This window comes from Mustela nigripes, chromosome 16 (genome assembly GCF_022355385.1).
Source record: "Mustela nigripes isolate SB6536 chromosome 16, MUSNIG.SB6536, whole genome shotgun sequence".
NCBI classification, from domain to species: Eukaryota; Metazoa; Chordata; class Mammalia; order Carnivora; family Mustelidae; genus Mustela; species Mustela nigripes.
Genome location: NC_081572.1, coordinates 17,568,909 through 17,585,537, shown reverse-complemented (window position 1 = coordinate 17,585,537; position 16,629 = coordinate 17,568,909). Strand labels below are relative to the sequence as shown.

Here is a 16,629-nt window from a genome sequence, read left to right as displayed (position 1 = left end):
AGGCTTTAACCCACTGAGCCACCCAGTGGGTTAAAGCCTCTGCCTTCGGCTCAGGTCATGATCCCAGGGTCCTGGGATCGAGCCCCGCATCGGGCTCTCTGCTCCGTGGAGAGCCTGCTTCCTCCTGTCTCTCTGCCTGTCTCTCTGCCTACTTGTCATCTCTGTCTATCAAATAAATAAATAAAACCTTTAAATAAAAAAAAAAAAAGGGCACAGAGTGGCTAACGCATTCAGGGTCCTGGGTCTGGAAGGCTGTGGACTCAGAACGTATTGAGAGTTGGGGGCTGCTTAACCCCCTAAAGAGCCGTGTGTGGCTTGAATGAGCTAATATGCAGGTGCCCTCCATGGAGGGCCTGGCCCACAGCGAGAACTTGCTAAATTAGGATAAAGTGAGGCAGTGGCCCGGGAGGGGAGAGGGACCTAGGTATTCCCACCCATCTGTCCTCATTAGGCTCGTGGTTCCCCACGGCGCTCTTCTCCAGCCCAGTTCAGTGCTGTCAGCTGGGGCTCGGACACCTTCTCTAGGCCAACCGCTTATCTCAGCCCCCAGAGATGGGTCAGGGGGAGGCTAGGAATGGACAGCCCCGTTTCCCAACTATCACCTTCGACCTGGATGGTTTGGTGTGTGTGTGGTCTGAGCCCTGAGCCGTTCTATGTCGGTGGCCAAGGCCAAGGGGGAGGAGGTGATTTCAGCAACTGAGCTGGAAGGACCGTGGGGAAGCCACGTCCATCTCTGATCCTCAAACCGCCCTCCCCTGTTTGCACAGACGGGCCACTGGTACTATGAGAGGGCAAGCTGCGTGTGCCGACAACAGCTTAGGTCTCCCAAGCCCAGGAAGGACACAGGGGCCGTGTGGTGGATGGCCAGAGGCCAGAGCTGAACAGCGGTGGGGGTGAGGGTGGGTGTGTGTGTGCTGTGGGGCTACAGCGAGTGTAGACAAGAGGGTAATGCATAGGCAGCTGGGCATGAAAGTGGTAGGTCTCGAGCAAGGGGGTGTGTGGGGGGGGGGTGTGCATTTAGTGTGTGTGTGCACGTGTGTGCTTTGCACTAGGGCACACTCAGGAAGGGCACCGGGGCTCCAGCAGGAATGTGAGCCATGCAGGGAACAGCAACCGACAGCTTCATGCCAAGTGGGGGAGGAGAGGAAGAGAAGATTTTCCTGACGGTTCTGGGAGGGAACACACGATGGTGAGGGTCCCAATACCTTCTCATCCTTTCCCTCTGGCCAGCAGGCAGCCCCAGCCCTGCAGGTAGGAAGCACGTCCCCCTCGCTGGGGCCGGCCGCCACACCCAGGGTGAAGGCCCGGCCAAGCTCAGCGCCAGAGTCCATAACATTCTTTGGAAAGTCAACACAGTCAGGAAAGGCAGGCAGTGCTGGCCAGACACACAGCGACCGAAGGTGGCAGCACCCTTCCGGGCAGGGCCAGAACACGCATGAAGCCGATCTGGAGGCAAAGGTTGTAGGAGGGGGGGCCTCCCCAGAGCCGAAGGAGGAGGAGAGGTGAGGGACAGCCCCCTCGTCCTGCCTGGCAGGCCCCGGCTTAGCCAGGAAGGCCACCCAGTTCTCCCTCCCACCAGGCCAGACACCTGCCAGGACTCCCACCTTCCAAGTGCACGCACGGCAGTCCCACTCACCCTGCAGGAGAAGTCCTGGGCAGGCCATAGTGAGAGCCCTCTGGCCGCTGGGGCACTTGGTGGAGGCCTGCAGGCCGGGGACGAAAGGGAACAGGATTCTGCCCACTCAGGCCTCCGCGCTCCCGGGGAGGATTAGGGGCCGGGGCGGGGCCTGACGGGTGCGGGCACAGACTGGGGCTCTGGGGAGATAGGGCTGGCTAGGGCTGGTGGGTGACATCCAGGATGCCCATTTAAATGCACATTTCAGGGGCACCTGGGTGGCTCAGTGGGTTAAGCCTCTGCCTTTGGCTCAGGTCATGATCTCAGGGTCCTGGGATCGAGCCTCGCATCTGGCTGTCTGCTCAGTGGGGAGCCTGCTTCTCCCTCTCCCTCTGCCTGCCTCTCTGCCTACTTGTGATCTCTCTCTCGTTCTCTCTCTCTGTCAAATAAATAAATAAATAAATCTTTTTAAAAAAAATGCACATTTCAGATAAATAACAAGTGATGTTTTCGTGTAAGTTTGTTCCAAATGATCTGCTGTTGATTTGAAACTCACGTTTAACTGGCTGTCCTGGGTTTTATGTAACGCCTATGAGGATACCTCTAGGGGCTGGCAGAGCCTCTGCAGGGGAGAGGAGAAGCGGGCCATGGCCAGACACAAATCACTCACTCCCTCATTGTGACAGGAGCTTGGACCCCGGGGCCAGACGCCTGGGTTCGAATCCTCGCTCAGCGGCTTCCCAGCATTCAGCATCTCGGAATCTCAGTTTCTCATCTGTAAGATGAGGCTCATGGTACCACACACCTCATACAATTGTGAGCATTAAATGAGCTGATATGTGAAAAGCCCTCGCTCAGTGTTATAAAGGTGTTAATTCGTATCATTAACTCTGGCAATAAAGAGCCATCATTGAAACCTAGGCCTTAGCGGTTGTCTCTTAGCCATGTGGGCCCCAGGCTGGTGACGTCATCCCCTACCCCCAGCTGATCTGCCCTGGGAGGACATCAGCAGCATCTTCTCCCCGGGATGCCAAGCGTTAAGTAGGCTCCCGCCAGACACGAGCTCAGCATTGTGCCTGGGTTGGCAGGTGCTCTAACTCTCCCCAGCTATTCCCTGGCTTTCTGGGGACAGGCTAAGCCTGCAGCCACCCCCGCTGAGGAGGAAGGGACAGGAGAAGAGCCCCAGGCTCCACAAATGGCTCCCGGCTGTGTGCGATGGCCATCGCCATTGTCCCAGCTCCCCCATTGGGCCTGAGAACCTGAGAAGACCTTTCTTTCCTGTGGGCCCCTCTGAGCCTTTGATCTCCAAGCCGCTCCCCGCCCTTGTCTCTTGACAGGACCTGAAATAAAGTCTGTTGTCTGCTAGCCTGGGGGGTTTGGCCCTGACCCAGATGGGGACAGCCCTGAGAGCCACCTGGGGAGGAGCTGCAGCTGGCTGTCATGGTGGGAGCTCCCTGGGTGGTGGGCCTGGCCTTGGTGGCCTCAAAGTGGGCCCCAGGACACCTGGGTTTTGTCTCCACCCTGTTCCTGGAATCAGTGATGCCTGGGGAAGGGGCATTCCCCAGAAACTGGACATTCCTCTCTCGGCAGTCACTAGGCAGGACAGGGCAGCGGTGGGAGGGGAGGGTGGCCCAGGTGACATTCTGACACCCACACGTGCCCTGACAGTGTCCCTAGGATGGGATAGATGCCTTGAGCTCCCATGCGGCTTTACTCATGCCAAGAGGCTGAGTCCTGGGTTTGGAGGTATGACCTGTCTGAGAGTGTCTCCGGCTATTAAACTATGCGCCCCCCAAGGGCAAAGTGCTGTGGTATTCACCTACGCAGCCCCAGGCCTTGGCACAGTGCCATCACATGCTGATAGCGCTGAGCAGAAGCGTATGGAATGAAGAAGCAGCACCCCAGCCCTCCCCCAGCATCCGCCAGCCCTGCTTTTCTGGCCCAACGCCAGCCCCGGATGTCTCTGTGGCCCCTCAGCTCCCCACAGCCCTCCCCTCCCCAAGGCACCAGCGCTCCTTAGCCCAGAGAATGACACTGTCACCCAGCAGACACCTTTCAGATCCCACCAGCCGCAGAGTCCAGCCCAGCCCGCCTCCTAGGTGGTTCTTTTAGAACCCAACTCGGCTGTGCTGGTCCAAGTCTGAGCATCCCCATGGCTTGACCAATGGATTCCTCAACCTCCGTCTTACGGTTCTCCCTCATTCATCCCTGCCTTCGTCCGACGTGCCCCCCACTCTCCAGGAGCCCTGCCTCCCTCCTCCTGCTTGAGACCCTCTGGGGCTCCTGCTGCCACCAGGGCAAGTCCATAACTCTATAAGGAGAGGCCTTGAGCATCTGGCCCTCACCTGCCTCTCCCCCACACCTAGCTCCACTCTCCCTCTGGCTCTGGGGTCCAGCTAGGGCCCTCGCTGGCTGCCCGGCACCTGATTTGCTCTCTCCCTTCCTAGAATTGTTTCTTTGCCTCATTGTCTGACCTCCTTGCTGATGCTTCCCCTCTCTAAAGGGCCAGAACTGTGTCTGTCCTATTTGTTGCTGAATCGCAGGACAGAGCCTACTATACGCACTAAGTAAAGGTCCGCCGAGTGCATGAATGATTGGAGGGTAGGGCAGAGATCATGTGTCTTACATCTCCTCAGGGAGAGTGCCAGGTTCCGAGCTCAGAACATAGAGCTCAGTCCATTCAGATCTGAGTGAGTGACAGGAGGTAGAAATAAGAACAAGGTGGGGGGCAGTGACAAAGAGAAGGCAAGTCTGGCAATCGGCACCCCGAATTCTGCCTGGAGATTCACGCTGGTCTCCTGGGAAGCCCTGCCTATTCCCCCACACCCACCTCTCCATCATGAATTATTTATCAACAGCAGTTGCAACATACCATTTCAGGTTCACGGTCATGGATGTTTTCTAAAACACTCGCACACCTCTCATTCAAGCCACCTAATCAGCCAGTCAGTCCCACTCTGCCCAGGCTCTGAGATGGTCTCTGCTGCAGTGTGGCTGCCCACAGCCTCCCATACCATCCTCTGCCCTTAACTGGCTGTGTGGCCACTGACAAATTCTTCAACTTCTCTGCCTCAGTTTCCTCATCTGTGAAGTGGGAATTATACTAGGTGCCTCTCAGGAGAATGAGGAAGACTGAGTGATGGCACCTAGGTACCCAGTGCCCCCCCTCCCGACTCTGGGAGTTAACATTCCTTCCCTGTAGTCACTTCTCCTGAACCTGGGAGGGGCATCTGTCCTTCTCACTCCAAGGACAGTATTCTCACCAGTTCGACCAGTCCTACCTGGTCGCTGCAGGGGCTGCTGCAAACCCTGGGGGGGCTGCAGGGCTGGAGGACCAGTTTGAGAGGCTGGCCTCTTCCACAGCTCCCCTGTCTCCCTAACGGCGGCCAAGAATCCAGGAAGCACGGGGACGCCCGTGAACCCTGGAAGGCACAGGGTTCTGGGGAGCTGGGTGAGGGACACCCCCAGCGTGTCTCTCCCACTCTATTTCACCGGGTCCTCCGGGACCCCAATCCGCGCCCCGCGCCCCGACGCCCACTCCAGCACGCCCCGCGGGCGCCTCCTGGTGGGAAGCAAAGTCCACCGGCGCGCCTCGCCCGGCCGGGGAACGTCGGATGACCACAGGTGCGACCCCCAACCTTCCGACCCTCGCTGCCTGGGAAGCCCACGACAGCTCGCCCGCACACCCTCGCCGTCCCAGGCGGCCCCCCCGGGCAGTCCCCGCCCGCCCCGAACCGCCCCCGTCGGTTACTGACCCATCTTCTTCAGCGCCCGCAGCCCGGGCCTCCTGCTGCCGCCGTCCGGGGGCGCGAGGGCGACGGACGTCGCGACCTGGGCCGGCACCGAGGGCTCCTCGGGCCGGCGGCGGCAGCTCCTCCAGCGGCCGCACAGCATGGCTCGGTGGGGTCGGGGCCGGGCCGGGCTCTGCGCGCGGGGACAAGGCAGCGGGGACGCCGCTCCGGCCCGGCCCCGGCTCTGCGCGCGGTCCCGAGCGGAGAAACTTAGCGGCGTCGGGAGGGAGTCGGGGAGAGGAGGTGTCGGGAGCAGGGAGAGAGGGAGGGACGAGGTCGGGAGAAGGAGGGACCCGGAGGGAGGGGGCGGGGCCGAGGACGGCGCCAGGGGAGGTGCGAGGCGGGGAGCTGGGCGGGGACCCCAGCCCGGGAGGTGTGTCCTCCGCGAGGTGTGGGAAAGGAAGGGGGCCGGCTAGAGTCACCCCGAATCTCCGTGTCCGTCCCCCGCTTTTGAGTCCTCCTCCCCATTCTCCCAGCGATCCTCGGCTCCCGGCCCCACCGATGACCCAAGACCCTATTCGGGGGTTGAGGGGCCAGCGGAGGGGCGAGGGTTGTCGTCTGGCACAGACACTTTCTCCGTTTTCTGGATCCTGACTCGAGGAGGACTCGGGACCCCTCTCCACCTTTTCCTTCCCTGCCCCTCCGGGAGCTTAGAAGGAAGCCAGACAGGGGAGCGAGGCTGCGGCGCAGCTCATCTTGGGCCGAAGGTCCTCGGGCCTGCCGGGAAAGCCGAGAGAACCCCGAGAGCTGAGCCAGGCGGGAGGGCAACCCAAACCGGAGGGGTGGGGGAGCGAGAAGGGATGGGTGGGTGTAGCAAGGCTCTGGCTATGACGTCATAGGATTAACCCTCTCCGCGCCAGACCAGGTGTTGGCCCCTCGGTTTCAGAAGTCTCGAAGTGGAGAAGATGGGGAAGCACTAAGTCTAGAATCCCCGGCTGAACTCCGATTCTGGGTTAGAAGCTTGGATGGGTTGGCGCCGCAGCGGGCTTTCGATTGCCCCGGGGAAGGCCGCCGTGCCCTGTGTAGGTGTCCTTGACATCAATCTGTCGGTGAACGTCGGGTGTGAGTCCCAGTGGCCGTCTCATGTGACACCATCAGAATATTTGTGCTCGAAGGGTGGGATGGCAGAAGACCAACAGTGTTAGTGTTGTCTGCCGCAGCTGACCCAGGTTGGGTGCGGAGAGCCGGGCGCACACCGCCCCTCAGCGGCGGCCAAGAGCATGGCATCTCAAAAAGAAAGCTTAATTCCTCAGGACCTAGATTTGCCACCTACTTGCTCTAAACCACTTTCAGATATCCTCAACCGAGAGATCCAGCATCCTGGTTTCGGTTCTCACCCCTCCCGGGATATTCTTTCTGCATTTTTGGTCCTGCAATTCTTTCCTCCAGGAATGACCTTCCTCATTCCTCTCTTGGCTTACACTTACGCGTTCCAAAACTCAGCTTTCAATGCCCCTCATGCAGAACCCCTCCAGGACCCCCTCTTCTTCCAGGGCATGACTCCCTTATTTTTATCCCAAACGCCTAGAAGGGCCTGAGGAACTCAGTTGGGTGGGTCGGTTCTGCCGGTCCTGGGTTCAGCTGAACGACGCAGGCTTCCACCAGGGGGCGCGAGGACTCTGCGTCGTTTTACTAGGTCCACCAGGTGGCGCCTCCTCCCGCCTATGGTCCCCACAAGGTTGGGGAGCCGGCCCGCGGATACGCCTCGGCTGATTGGGAAACGCACAGCTAAACTATTTGCATAATCTTGAAAGGACAACGCTGAGTGGTTGGGGTATAGTAAAAGAAGCTGAAACGGGCTTTCTCATTGGTTTAAATTTCCCCCCTGCGTCCACATCCCGGTCAGATTGGGCCGGGAGGTCAGTCGGAAGCCTCTGACTAGTGGCGACAAAGGACCCAAGTCCGGGTAGTGGGCGCTGCAGGGTGAGTGCCTGACAGCCGAGCGGCTGGGGTAGGGGACCCCAGGGCAGAGCGGGTGGGGGACCAGAGAGGGAGACTGTTGACCCCGCCCTGACTTCTCTTGGCTTGCCCATTCTCCTGTTTAGGAGTTGGAGAAGTGCATCTACGGAGGGAGGGACAGAGACCCGTGGCACCTGCCTCCACCCACCCACCAGGGTCCTCTCCGCCCACCCTGGCCCCACCCACGCTCCCCTGGGGTAGGGAAAGTAGCCTTCTCAGACCTCCCGGGGTGTCTCACTCAGGTCTAGAGCTTAACTCGCCCCGTTGGAAAGTGATCAGTGGCGTCCGGAGGTGTGTGCCAGAGTGGACCGTGGAGGTCGGCTCACACGGAGGCTTGTTCTTGCAGAATCACTCAAAAGTGGGTCCCCTGAGCTCGGAGCCACTGGGTATGGGTACCGAGAATGAAAGCCCAGAACCGGACTACCAGAAACAGTTTCAGGCCGCTGTCCGTGTCATTCAGAACCTGCCTAAGAATGGTGAGGGTACGGGGACTTGCCTTTGGGGGTCTACAAGATTGGGGTCCCTGCAGTTGATGCAGATAAGTACGTGACTGGGCTACTCTGGGGAACTCATCTCGCCATCTCTGCCCATTACAAGGGTGGTTCTCCCCCCACCTCCAAAAGTGTTGGAGCTGGGAGTGGCCCCAGGTCTGTCTCCACTCTCTTGGAGTTAGGGGTGCTGTCTCTACTCTCTTGGAGTTAGGGGTGATGCTCTGCCTTCTACTTCCCACCCTCCTGCCTAGGCTCTTACCGCCCGTCCTACGAAGAGATGCTGAGATTCTACAGCTACTACAAGCAAGCTACCATGGGACCCTGCCTGGTCCCCCGGCCCGGGTTCTGGGACCCAATTGGACGCTATAAGTGGTGAGCTCCCTACCAGCAGGGCAAACAAGCCTCAGCTGCCAACCAGCCTCTCACAGCTCTCTGCCCTCAGGGATGCCTGGAACAGCCTGGGCAAGATGAGCAGGGAGGAGGCCATGTCTGCCTACATCACTGAGATGAAGCTGGTGGCACAGAAGGTAGGGAAAGGCCTCGGGCTTCTTTCTGTCCCCGAGGTCCCAGCTAGGTGGCCTGTCTTCTGCCCTTCTGGGACTGACCCCCATTATGTTTCCTGCACATTGACACACCTGTAGGAATTCCCACGTTCGTGCTCTGTCCCCAGCCCTGCCTGTCTCTGGTCCCTGACTGGGCACAGGGTGTAGGGGCATGACAGGGCAGGAGCAGGGCAGAGGAGATCCAGCTCAAGGGGGATAGGAGGACAGTGGTAGGAGGGACCAGCCCCTACCCAACAGACCTCCTCCCCCACAGGTGATCGACACAGTGCCCCTGGGCGAGGTGGCAGAGGACATGTTTGCTTACTTCGAGCCCTTGTACCAGGTGATCCCTGATATGCCGAGGCCCCCGGAAACCTTCCTGAGAAGGGTCACAGGTCAGGCCTCCAGGCTGTGAGCACCACAAGTGCTGAGTGAACTTCCCCAGGTCCAGGCGGAGGGGGCTGCTGCTCAGTTGGAGGGGGATTTGAGGGCAGAGGGCCCCAGGTGATGTCCCTGTAGGGAGTCCAACCAGTGCCCCTGATGGAGTGGGTCTCAGACAGAGCTCATGATGGATGGGGAGTAGGGGCCAGTCTCACTGGGAGGCACCAGACTCTTCCCACCCCCACCTCTGGGTGCTGTGTCTCAGCAGGCTGGAGAGAGCAGGCCCTGAATGGAGATGTTGGGGCTGCCCCCGAGCCTCCCTGCCTCCCCAGAGAACCAGCACCCCCAAGTCCAGGTCAGTGCTTGGGCAGGAGGGGCAGAGAGCCAAACCCAGAAGAGGGGTGGGTGGGGGGCTTTCAATGGGGTGGGTAAGGGGAGAAGGCTGGGTGCCACACCCCATGCCCACAGATACTGAGAACTGCTGTCTGTGCAAAGGCCCAGGGGCAGGTTCTGGGATTCCACTTTCGGGACCTTGCTCCTGGGACCCATCTCTGCGTCTTGTGGCAGTGTCTCTAGTGTGCCCTGGACATGTGCCTCTGTCCCATCGCACACCCCTCTCCTTCTTCCATGGCCTCCCTTTTGTCATTAATTTTACCTCTCTCCCTGCCCAGAGTCCCAGCCACCTAGGGACCTGGACTCTGAGGTTTTCTGTGATTCCTTGGAGCAGCTGGAGCCTGAGCTGGTGAGATGACCCCTGGTTCCCTGCCTTCCCCACCCCACTGTCCCCCCGGCTGCTCGACCCCCACCCTGGCATCTTGTGCCTCATCTCAGCAGGTGTGGACAGAGCAGAAGGGAGCCCCTGAAGGACAGACTGACACCCGGAACAGCTCCAGGCTCCCTGCAGAGAGAGGTGAGCCCTTGCCAACCCTTCACCCCCTTCTGCCTCTCCCTCTGGTTCTGGCTTTCCCCTGACTGCCCTCTTGGGGCAGAGGTCAAAGTCTGGCACTGGGCATTTGCCAAACAGCCAGACACCAGCCTGGATGGGCAAAGTCCCTGCCCGGCCCCGTCTCTGTGTCCTCTTCCCATGTGAGACTGTCAAAGGACAGTGATTTTTGTTTTATCTCCTTCTAGAACTTCCAGTGTGCCATGCCTCTTAAGGGGCACTTTCATAAATATTATCTCCTTTATTCCTCTGAGTAAGCCGCCCTGTGAAGGCAATGTCCTCTTCCCCTAATTTTCAGATGACAGAATGAGGTTCAGAGAAGTTTCTGGCTTACCCAAAGTCACACAGCTAAGTGGCAGTGCTGGGATTCAAACCCGTGGGAACCTGTTACTCAGCCACTCGGATGGACTTTATAAGAGGGGCACTTTCCAAGGGATTGCTCTCTAGTATTACTTTGCCCCAGACCTGCCCTGCCCTGCCACCATCCTGTCCCTAGCTGAGTTGCTTCCTGAGTCCCCTTCCTTGTGTGTCTGTGCTGGGCAGAGGGCAGCGTGCTGGGGCCCCAGGAACTGGACACGTGGCTGGTGGGGACAGTTCGGGCACTGCAAGAAAGCATGCAGGACGTCCAGGCGAGACTGCAGAGCCTGGAGAGCATGTCTGGCCTCCCGAAGCAGGTGAGCTGCCCCCAAGGCCCAGGGCATGATTGAGGCAGAATGCCGTGGGTCTCTACTCCAGGGCCCTCTTGGAGCCACTTCCGTCTTTTTGTCCTAACTCCCCAGCTGCCCACATCTCTGACTTCTGCAGAGAGTGGTGTGGCTTGTGTGTTATCACAGGCAGCACAGTCCAGGGGACTGAAGTGCTCCCACCCTGGAAGGGAGAGTGGGAAGGGCCCTACTTTCCTGCTCTTACCTCCCTCTGCCGGAAGAGCAACTGACCAGGAGGTCTAATTGCAACAGTCTGGAAGGCCAGGATGTGCCTGCTGTTTGCATGGGGACTAGAGGTCCCTATTGTCCCTTTGTCAGGACCCAGATTTAGGGTTTGCTCTCAAACAATTCAGCCCGTGCACCCCTCCCTCTCTCCCCTCTACTTCTAGATCTGCTTGCCCCTTACACCTGGGCTCCTGGGCGCCTGCACCGTCAGCTCCCTGAGCCCTTACCGAGTGCCAAACACAGGACTTAACATTATCTCATTTAACCCACACAACCTGATGAACTAGGTTTGCTTTTCATCTCCCTTTTACAGGAGAGAAAACGGAATCTAATAATAATCCAGCCTAGAGGAACCTCACAGAGCTGCTGTGAGGGTTAAATGAGATAATGCCCCCCACCACCACTCCTCCCCAGGAAGGTCTTCTCCAATGGGCTCCACTGTATACTATTACCATTATTATTAACACCAAGTGATGGAGCTGGGAGTCGCCCCAGGTCTGTCTCCCTTGGAAGCCGGGACTCACCGTGGACTCCGAGTGGGCCTGTTCTTGAGACGCCTGGGGTCATGGGGGTAGGAGACTGATGAATTGCTGGAAGTGCGGGTTCACCTGAGTGACCCCTGACCCCCTTGACACCGTGGGTGGCAGCCAGGGGGTAGGGATTTTGCCTCAGATTCACCTTTCAAGGCCCACCCCTTCGAGGCCTTCTCATTAATATGACCTTTATTTAGCTAATTTTACATGCCGAAGATTTTAAAGACTTCCACCCCAAAAGAGCTGGTTTTCCAGCTCTAAAAATAAGAACATTCTACTACCTAGCCCAAATGACAACGATTTAGCACACCCAAGCCCTTCATACCATCAAATCCTCGCTCCAAACTGAAATCTCCCCAGTAGTCCCGAAATGGCCTTTGCCAGCTGCTCTGTCCATCCAGTCCCCGGGGGGCACGTGCTGCAATGGGCTCCTCTGTCCTTTAAGATTCCTTTCATCTACACCTGCCCTGCTTCCTTGCTACTGACTTATCAGGTCTGGGCCAGTGCTGTGGTCCTGGAGAATGTTCCTTTTTGGGTCTTTCCGATGACATCCTCATGGCTGGCTAAGTTTACGTGACCAGATTATGTCAGATGTGATGTTCTTCACATCGGGGGGACACAGGTGTGGATGTCCTGCCATGAATGATTCTCGCATGGACCACTCGCATGGATGAAGGGGTGAGAGTTGGGTCCCATCACTGTTGGAGCCAAGGAAATGGCCAGCTCCCCCATTCACTCCACTGGCCCTGCGATTTTTGACAATTGATGGATAATCCTTGCCTGGATCAATAATTTATTCGGGCAAAAACATACTGACTTTTAAATTCTATTATTCCTTTTTTTTTTTTTAAGATTTTATTTATTTATTTGAGAAAGAGAGAGTGGGAGAGAGCACGAGAGGGGAGAAGGTCAGGGAGGGGAGCAGACTCCGTGTGGAGCTGGGAGCCCAATGTGGGACTCGATCCCGGGAGTCCGGGATCATGACCTGAGCCGAAGGCAGTTGCTTAACCAACTGAGCCACCCAGGCATCCTTATTATTCCTTTATCGTATCTTAGGTGTCACTTTTCTGTAGTGTGTCATCCAGGATTTCCCTGAAGCTCAGTGCCTTATGGAAAGGCAGAATAAAGGCTTAATTCTTCCTTTTTAATTACCTATTTTAAAGTGAGGAGTTGATTTAACGGCTACCTCAATAGTGACAAATTTCCAACTTTCTCTTTGCATATCATTATGGACTAATGGCTTTTAAAGATTCAGTATTTCAATCAACAGAAATTAATTCTTTGTGATGCTTACATTGTCACAATTTTGGTCAATGGAGACCCTTTCAAGCTGGATCCCACGTTCTCATAACGTGACCTCATTAATCTTTAAAAGCTTCCTTGCTTTCTGGTACAAGATGTCCCACATTCACCTCGACCTTCCCTGCTCCAGACCTGGAATTAGCCACTTCTCCAAGGAGTCCTGGCTCTTTTTAGCAGAGAATGATATTGAGAAACGAAAATCTGAGCACCGTTTGAAATATGTGGTACATCCTTTATCATATTGGGCATTCAAGCCATACGAACAGTGGCCCAGAAGAGACAGCCTAGAAGCCAGTCTCTCCAGAACCTGGGATTGTCCTGGGAGGAGGATGTGGGAGGGAACTGGAGGTCCGCTGTCAGGGACCCACTAGGAACTGCAGGATCTCTGCAGATTTGGGTGTAGTGCCTGCTTTGCTCCAGTTCTTACAATCTTAGGGAGGCAGGTCCCCCAGACGAAGCTCCCACTTAGTTCTGGAAGCAGGTTCCTCAAGAGGCCCCAGTCGGTGCTGAAGCCTGGGCTGGCCCCTGACTCCCTCCCTCTTGGCAGCAGAGGACCCCGCCCAGTGCCCGGCCATGGCCCTTCAGGCTCTCGGGTCCCACGCTGCTCTTCTTCCTCCTGTGGCCCTTCATCGTCCAGTGGCTCTTCCGACAGTTTCGGACCCAGAAGAGGTGACTCTCAGTGGAAGGGTCTCTGCAGCCAACTGAGGTGGCTATGAGCCCCCTTCCTGCTGTGCCCTGAGCCTTCCTAGGGTTTAGGAGAGGAACAGCATTAACTCTGTCCCCCCAACCAGTGTTTGCCTATGCACCGCTCCCGTATTGGGCGGGGAGCGGGGGGCATTTAAGAGCCCATCCTCCCCCGCAACTTCACACGGACGCGTTTCCCCTCCCACCCAAACACCCCGGTTCCCTGGGGAGGGTGTGGGAGTGGTGCACGTCCCCGCTTCAGGGTTGGCCGTGACTCGGGGGCGGGGCTGCCCGGTCTCAGCCTCTGCCCTCCCCTCCCTCTGGGTCACCTGACTCTTCTCCCACCCCAGTTTCTCCCGGTGGAGGGCCAGCTCTTGGGCGAGTTGGGACTTGGGCTGGGACCCGTGAGAATGATTGGCTGAGAGGCTGAGGGAGGGAGGCCAGGAGGCCCGGCCGAGTTGGGGGGGGAGGGGAGGGAAGTGAGCTCCGTTTTGCCGGCCTCCCTCCCCCTGCGCGCACACACACTCAGGACATCTTCATGGAAGATTCACTTACAAATGAATGTTTCACTAAATAAAATAAGACCTTAATCTTCTACTGTCTGGGTCCCCATGGAGTGAGGCCGGAAGCCGGGTCCGGGCGCGTAAGGCACAAGCCTCTTCCCTGCCTCTCCCCTAGTGCCCCCAGGACAGTCCCGAGAGTCCTGCTCCGGAGCCGGGAGCACTGCGGCCCGGGGCCGAGGGGGGCAGGGGTGGAGAGCGGGCGGAGCCGCCGAGGGAGGGGCGCGGGGCCCTCCGCTGTCACCGGGGGTGGGGCCAAGGCACGGCTCCGCCCCGCGCCCAGCAGAGCAGGGTAGTGCGGAGGAGAGGGAGGCCATCCCCGCCCGGAGAGAAGGGCGGCTGCTCGTTGTCCCGAGCGCGGGCCTCCGGCATGGGGCCCCGGGCCCCCCGCCCCGGAAGTGCCCACCGCCCGCTTCCCCTTCCACAGCTGCTCGCTCCCGGTGCCCCCGCCCGTGACCTCCGCGCTCAGGCTTTCCCAGGGAACTTTCTGGAAGGCCAAGACCCAGCGGGGGCCTAGTCCCCGCCCCGCCCTGAGGAGTGGGGGCGGGGCTGGGCGCAGGAGCCCCCGTCGAGATGGGCAGAGCGCCCGCGTGGGCACAGACTGTGGGTGCCGCCGGCTGCTCGGGTTCCGAACTTATTTTTCTCACCGCCTTGCGGGCCTTGGTCTCCCTGTGGTCTGCGACAGCCCTGTCGCTCCCTCTCCCCTTTCGCCCTGCTACCCCCCCACCCCCCAGCAGTGGCCCGTATTCGGTTAATCCGCCACTCTGAGCGCCTTCTAGTTTCAGCGCGGGAGAGGCCTCTGGCCAAGGGCCCCAACAGCAGAGGGCCACAGCAGCGCCTTGGGCCCCTGCAGCTGCCACCGCCAGGGCCCCAGGACCTCCCTCCCCCTGGTGAGGAAGAAACAGTTCTGAAAGCCCCTTCTTGGAGACCCTTAAACTCCTGAGTTCCCGTCTATCTGCCCCTAGCCCCTGGCCTCGACGGCTACCAAGGCTGGCTATCATTTGATCCACTGGAAGCCTCAGTCACTCTGTCAGTGCTCCTCTCAAGGTGGGGAGGGCGTCCCCACCTGGACACCAGCCCAGGTGCTCTATGGTCCGGTCCAGGGGCAGAGAGACTGAATAAACCCTTGTGTTACAGATGGAGCAAGAGAGGGGCCAAAGTGATGCTGGGGATGCAGGAATGGGTACACTAGCTGTGGGACTTGGGCAAGATCCTTAACTGTTCTGAACCTGGGTTGCCTTGTTTGTGAAATAAGGATGAAGATTATCATTAAGGCAGTCCTGGGTTTTTTGTTTTAATATTTTGTCAGAGAGAGCACAAGCAGGGAGAGCAGCAGGCAAACGGAAAAACAGGCTCCCCAAGCAGGGAGCCCCATGCAGGACTCAGTCCCAGGATCCTTGGGATCATGACCTGACTGGAAGGCAGACACAACTGACTGAGCCACCCAGGCGTGCCCATATCATGTAAAATGCTTGGCAATGGGTTAAAACTCTGCTATTATCAAGGTGCCTGGCCTCTTGTTTGACGGAATTCTAGAATTCCACAACCTATCACTCTGCCCACCATTCCCCACATGTGACAGATGAGCCCTCTCCAGTAAACTGAGGGTGGCTGGGCTCAGCTGTACCTCTCAATCCCCCTGAATGAGGGTACCCAGGAGTCCTCTAGGAGTTAAAGAGATCTCTGACTCCCATTCAAGTTCTCTGCAAAACCTCTTTTCCTCAGGGAGCTCTCAGTGTGAGGGGCAGCTCTTGCTCACAGGACTGACTGATGAAGGAGGACAAAGAACAGCAGCGTTTTCCAGATGCAGGGAGTTCTTGGAAGCCCAGAAACTGGAGTGGTCAATTTCAAAACAGTTGGCATTCTTGCTTGCTTCTCCATTGGGGCATACGCATCACCACTTCCCCATGAAACCACTCCTGAGTTCTGGATGAGTCCTTTCTTTGGACACCGTGTTTGTTCTTTACAGAATGCCCTTCTTCATGCTACTGGGCCTGAAAACCCTTCATCCTTCTGAGGGAGCCAAGAAGACATGTCCCCCACGAATCCTGTCCGCAATTCCCAACTCCTGAGCAGCTTGGTTCACAAGGTCTTTGCCAGGATTTTCTTCATTTGTCATTTTGGCTCAGAGTAGTTTAATGGCCTGTTCATGAGCAGCAAGGATGGCATTTTATTCATCATTGTTTCTTCCTAACAAATGTTTACTAAATGAAGAAATGAGGGCTTTAATTAAGCTAAAGCTGTTGGAAATGGAAAGGAACTAATTCCTAAGTTCTTGAGAAAAATAATTTTTTTGTGAAAGAAAAATGACTCAAGGGTCACAAAGGCCTTCATTCTAGCAAGAATGGCCACTTAGTTGTCATGTGACCTTGGACAAGTCACTTCATTTCTCATAGTCTCAGAGATTTCTTATCTCTAAAATGGAGACAATCATTCCTACCCTCACTCACTGGGCTGTGGTGGGGTCAAGTGATCCTGTGTAAAGAATTGTTGTACGTCAGAAAGAGGTCTGAATGTAAGATGTTGCTATTAAGAAATATGAATGGGTCACGGGTGTGTGGCAAGAGGGAGAGTCTGTTACTACACTGAGATTTTAGGCCTAAATGAGTAGAGCAGAGTTTGGGCTGCTACTCCAGGACCCTGTTCTCCAGGTTGGAGCTCGGAATCTGGAGAATTTTCTCAAGGAGACATGTCACCTTCCCTATCCCATGAGTCTACCCCCAAAGTCCTGGGCCAGCATTCCCCTGCCCTCATTTCTAGGCAAGACCTCCTCTTTGGGGAAGCGTCTGGTTCCGTTCCCTCCCAGTGCTGCCCAGCGCCAATTGATGAAGAAGAGCCCTTCTCTCTTGGCTAGCCATGGCTGATTATTTAAACTCAGGATTAATTTTGAACCTTCTCC

At 57.4% G+C, this 16,629-nt stretch overlaps 3 protein-coding genes across 13 annotated transcripts in view; 1 reads left to right on the top strand and 2 right to left on the bottom strand.

The window, feature by feature from the left end:
- The window catches only part of PLCD3 (phospholipase C delta 3), a 19,316-nt gene extending 13,014 nt beyond the window's left edge, over positions 1 to 6,302 (bottom strand). For 2 of the 5 annotated variants that reach the window (XR_009400167.1, XM_059378694.1), the window contains exon 1: positions 5,371 to 6,296. Coding sequence is in view for 4 of the 5 variants with exons in the window: in XM_059378694.1 (XP_059234677.1) it covers positions 5,371 to 5,509 (139 nt within the window). In the remaining variant the exon portion in view is untranslated. Of the gene's footprint in view, positions 1 to 5,370 lie in introns of all 5 variants that reach the window. The other 3 variants (XM_059378695.1, XM_059378696.1, XM_059378697.1) reach the window with 2 other exon arrangements.
- Positions 741 to 2,385, bottom strand: LOC132004061 (uncharacterized). Its single transcript, XM_059380127.1, has 2 exons — positions 2,286 to 2,385; positions 741 to 1,703 (listed from the first exon to the last, which is right to left on the bottom strand). The coding sequence occupies exons 1-2, from the start codon at positions 2,367 to 2,369 to the stop codon at positions 741 to 743; spliced, it is 1,047 nt and encodes a 348-aa protein (XP_059236110.1). The 5' UTR covers positions 2,370 to 2,385.
- Positions 6,303 to 7,235: 933 nt separating the features above from the next.
- On the top strand, positions 7,236 to 15,873 carry ACBD4 (acyl-CoA binding domain containing 4). Of its 7 annotated transcripts, none has more exons than XM_059379171.1 (10): positions 7,236 to 7,329; positions 7,712 to 7,841; positions 8,108 to 8,228; positions 8,299 to 8,383; positions 8,673 to 8,793; positions 9,048 to 9,134; positions 9,451 to 9,521; positions 9,611 to 9,689; positions 10,266 to 10,396; positions 15,700 to 15,873. In XM_059379171.1, the coding sequence occupies exons 2-10, from the start codon at positions 7,754 to 7,756 to the stop codon at positions 15,745 to 15,747; spliced, it is 831 nt and encodes a 276-aa protein (XP_059235154.1). In that variant the 5' UTR covers positions 7,236 to 7,329; positions 7,712 to 7,753; the 3' UTR covers positions 15,748 to 15,873. The 7 variants fall into 7 exon arrangements, with proteins under 7 accessions (XP_059235154.1, XP_059235152.1, XP_059235149.1 ...); XM_059379169.1 differs by lacking the exon at positions 15,700 to 15,873 and adding an exon at positions 13,037 to 13,767 and having other exon boundaries at positions 9,614 to 9,689; XM_059379166.1 differs by lacking the exon at positions 15,700 to 15,873 and adding an exon at positions 13,034 to 13,767 and having other exon boundaries at positions 9,614 to 9,689.
- Positions 15,874 to 16,629: the final 756 nt, after the last annotated feature.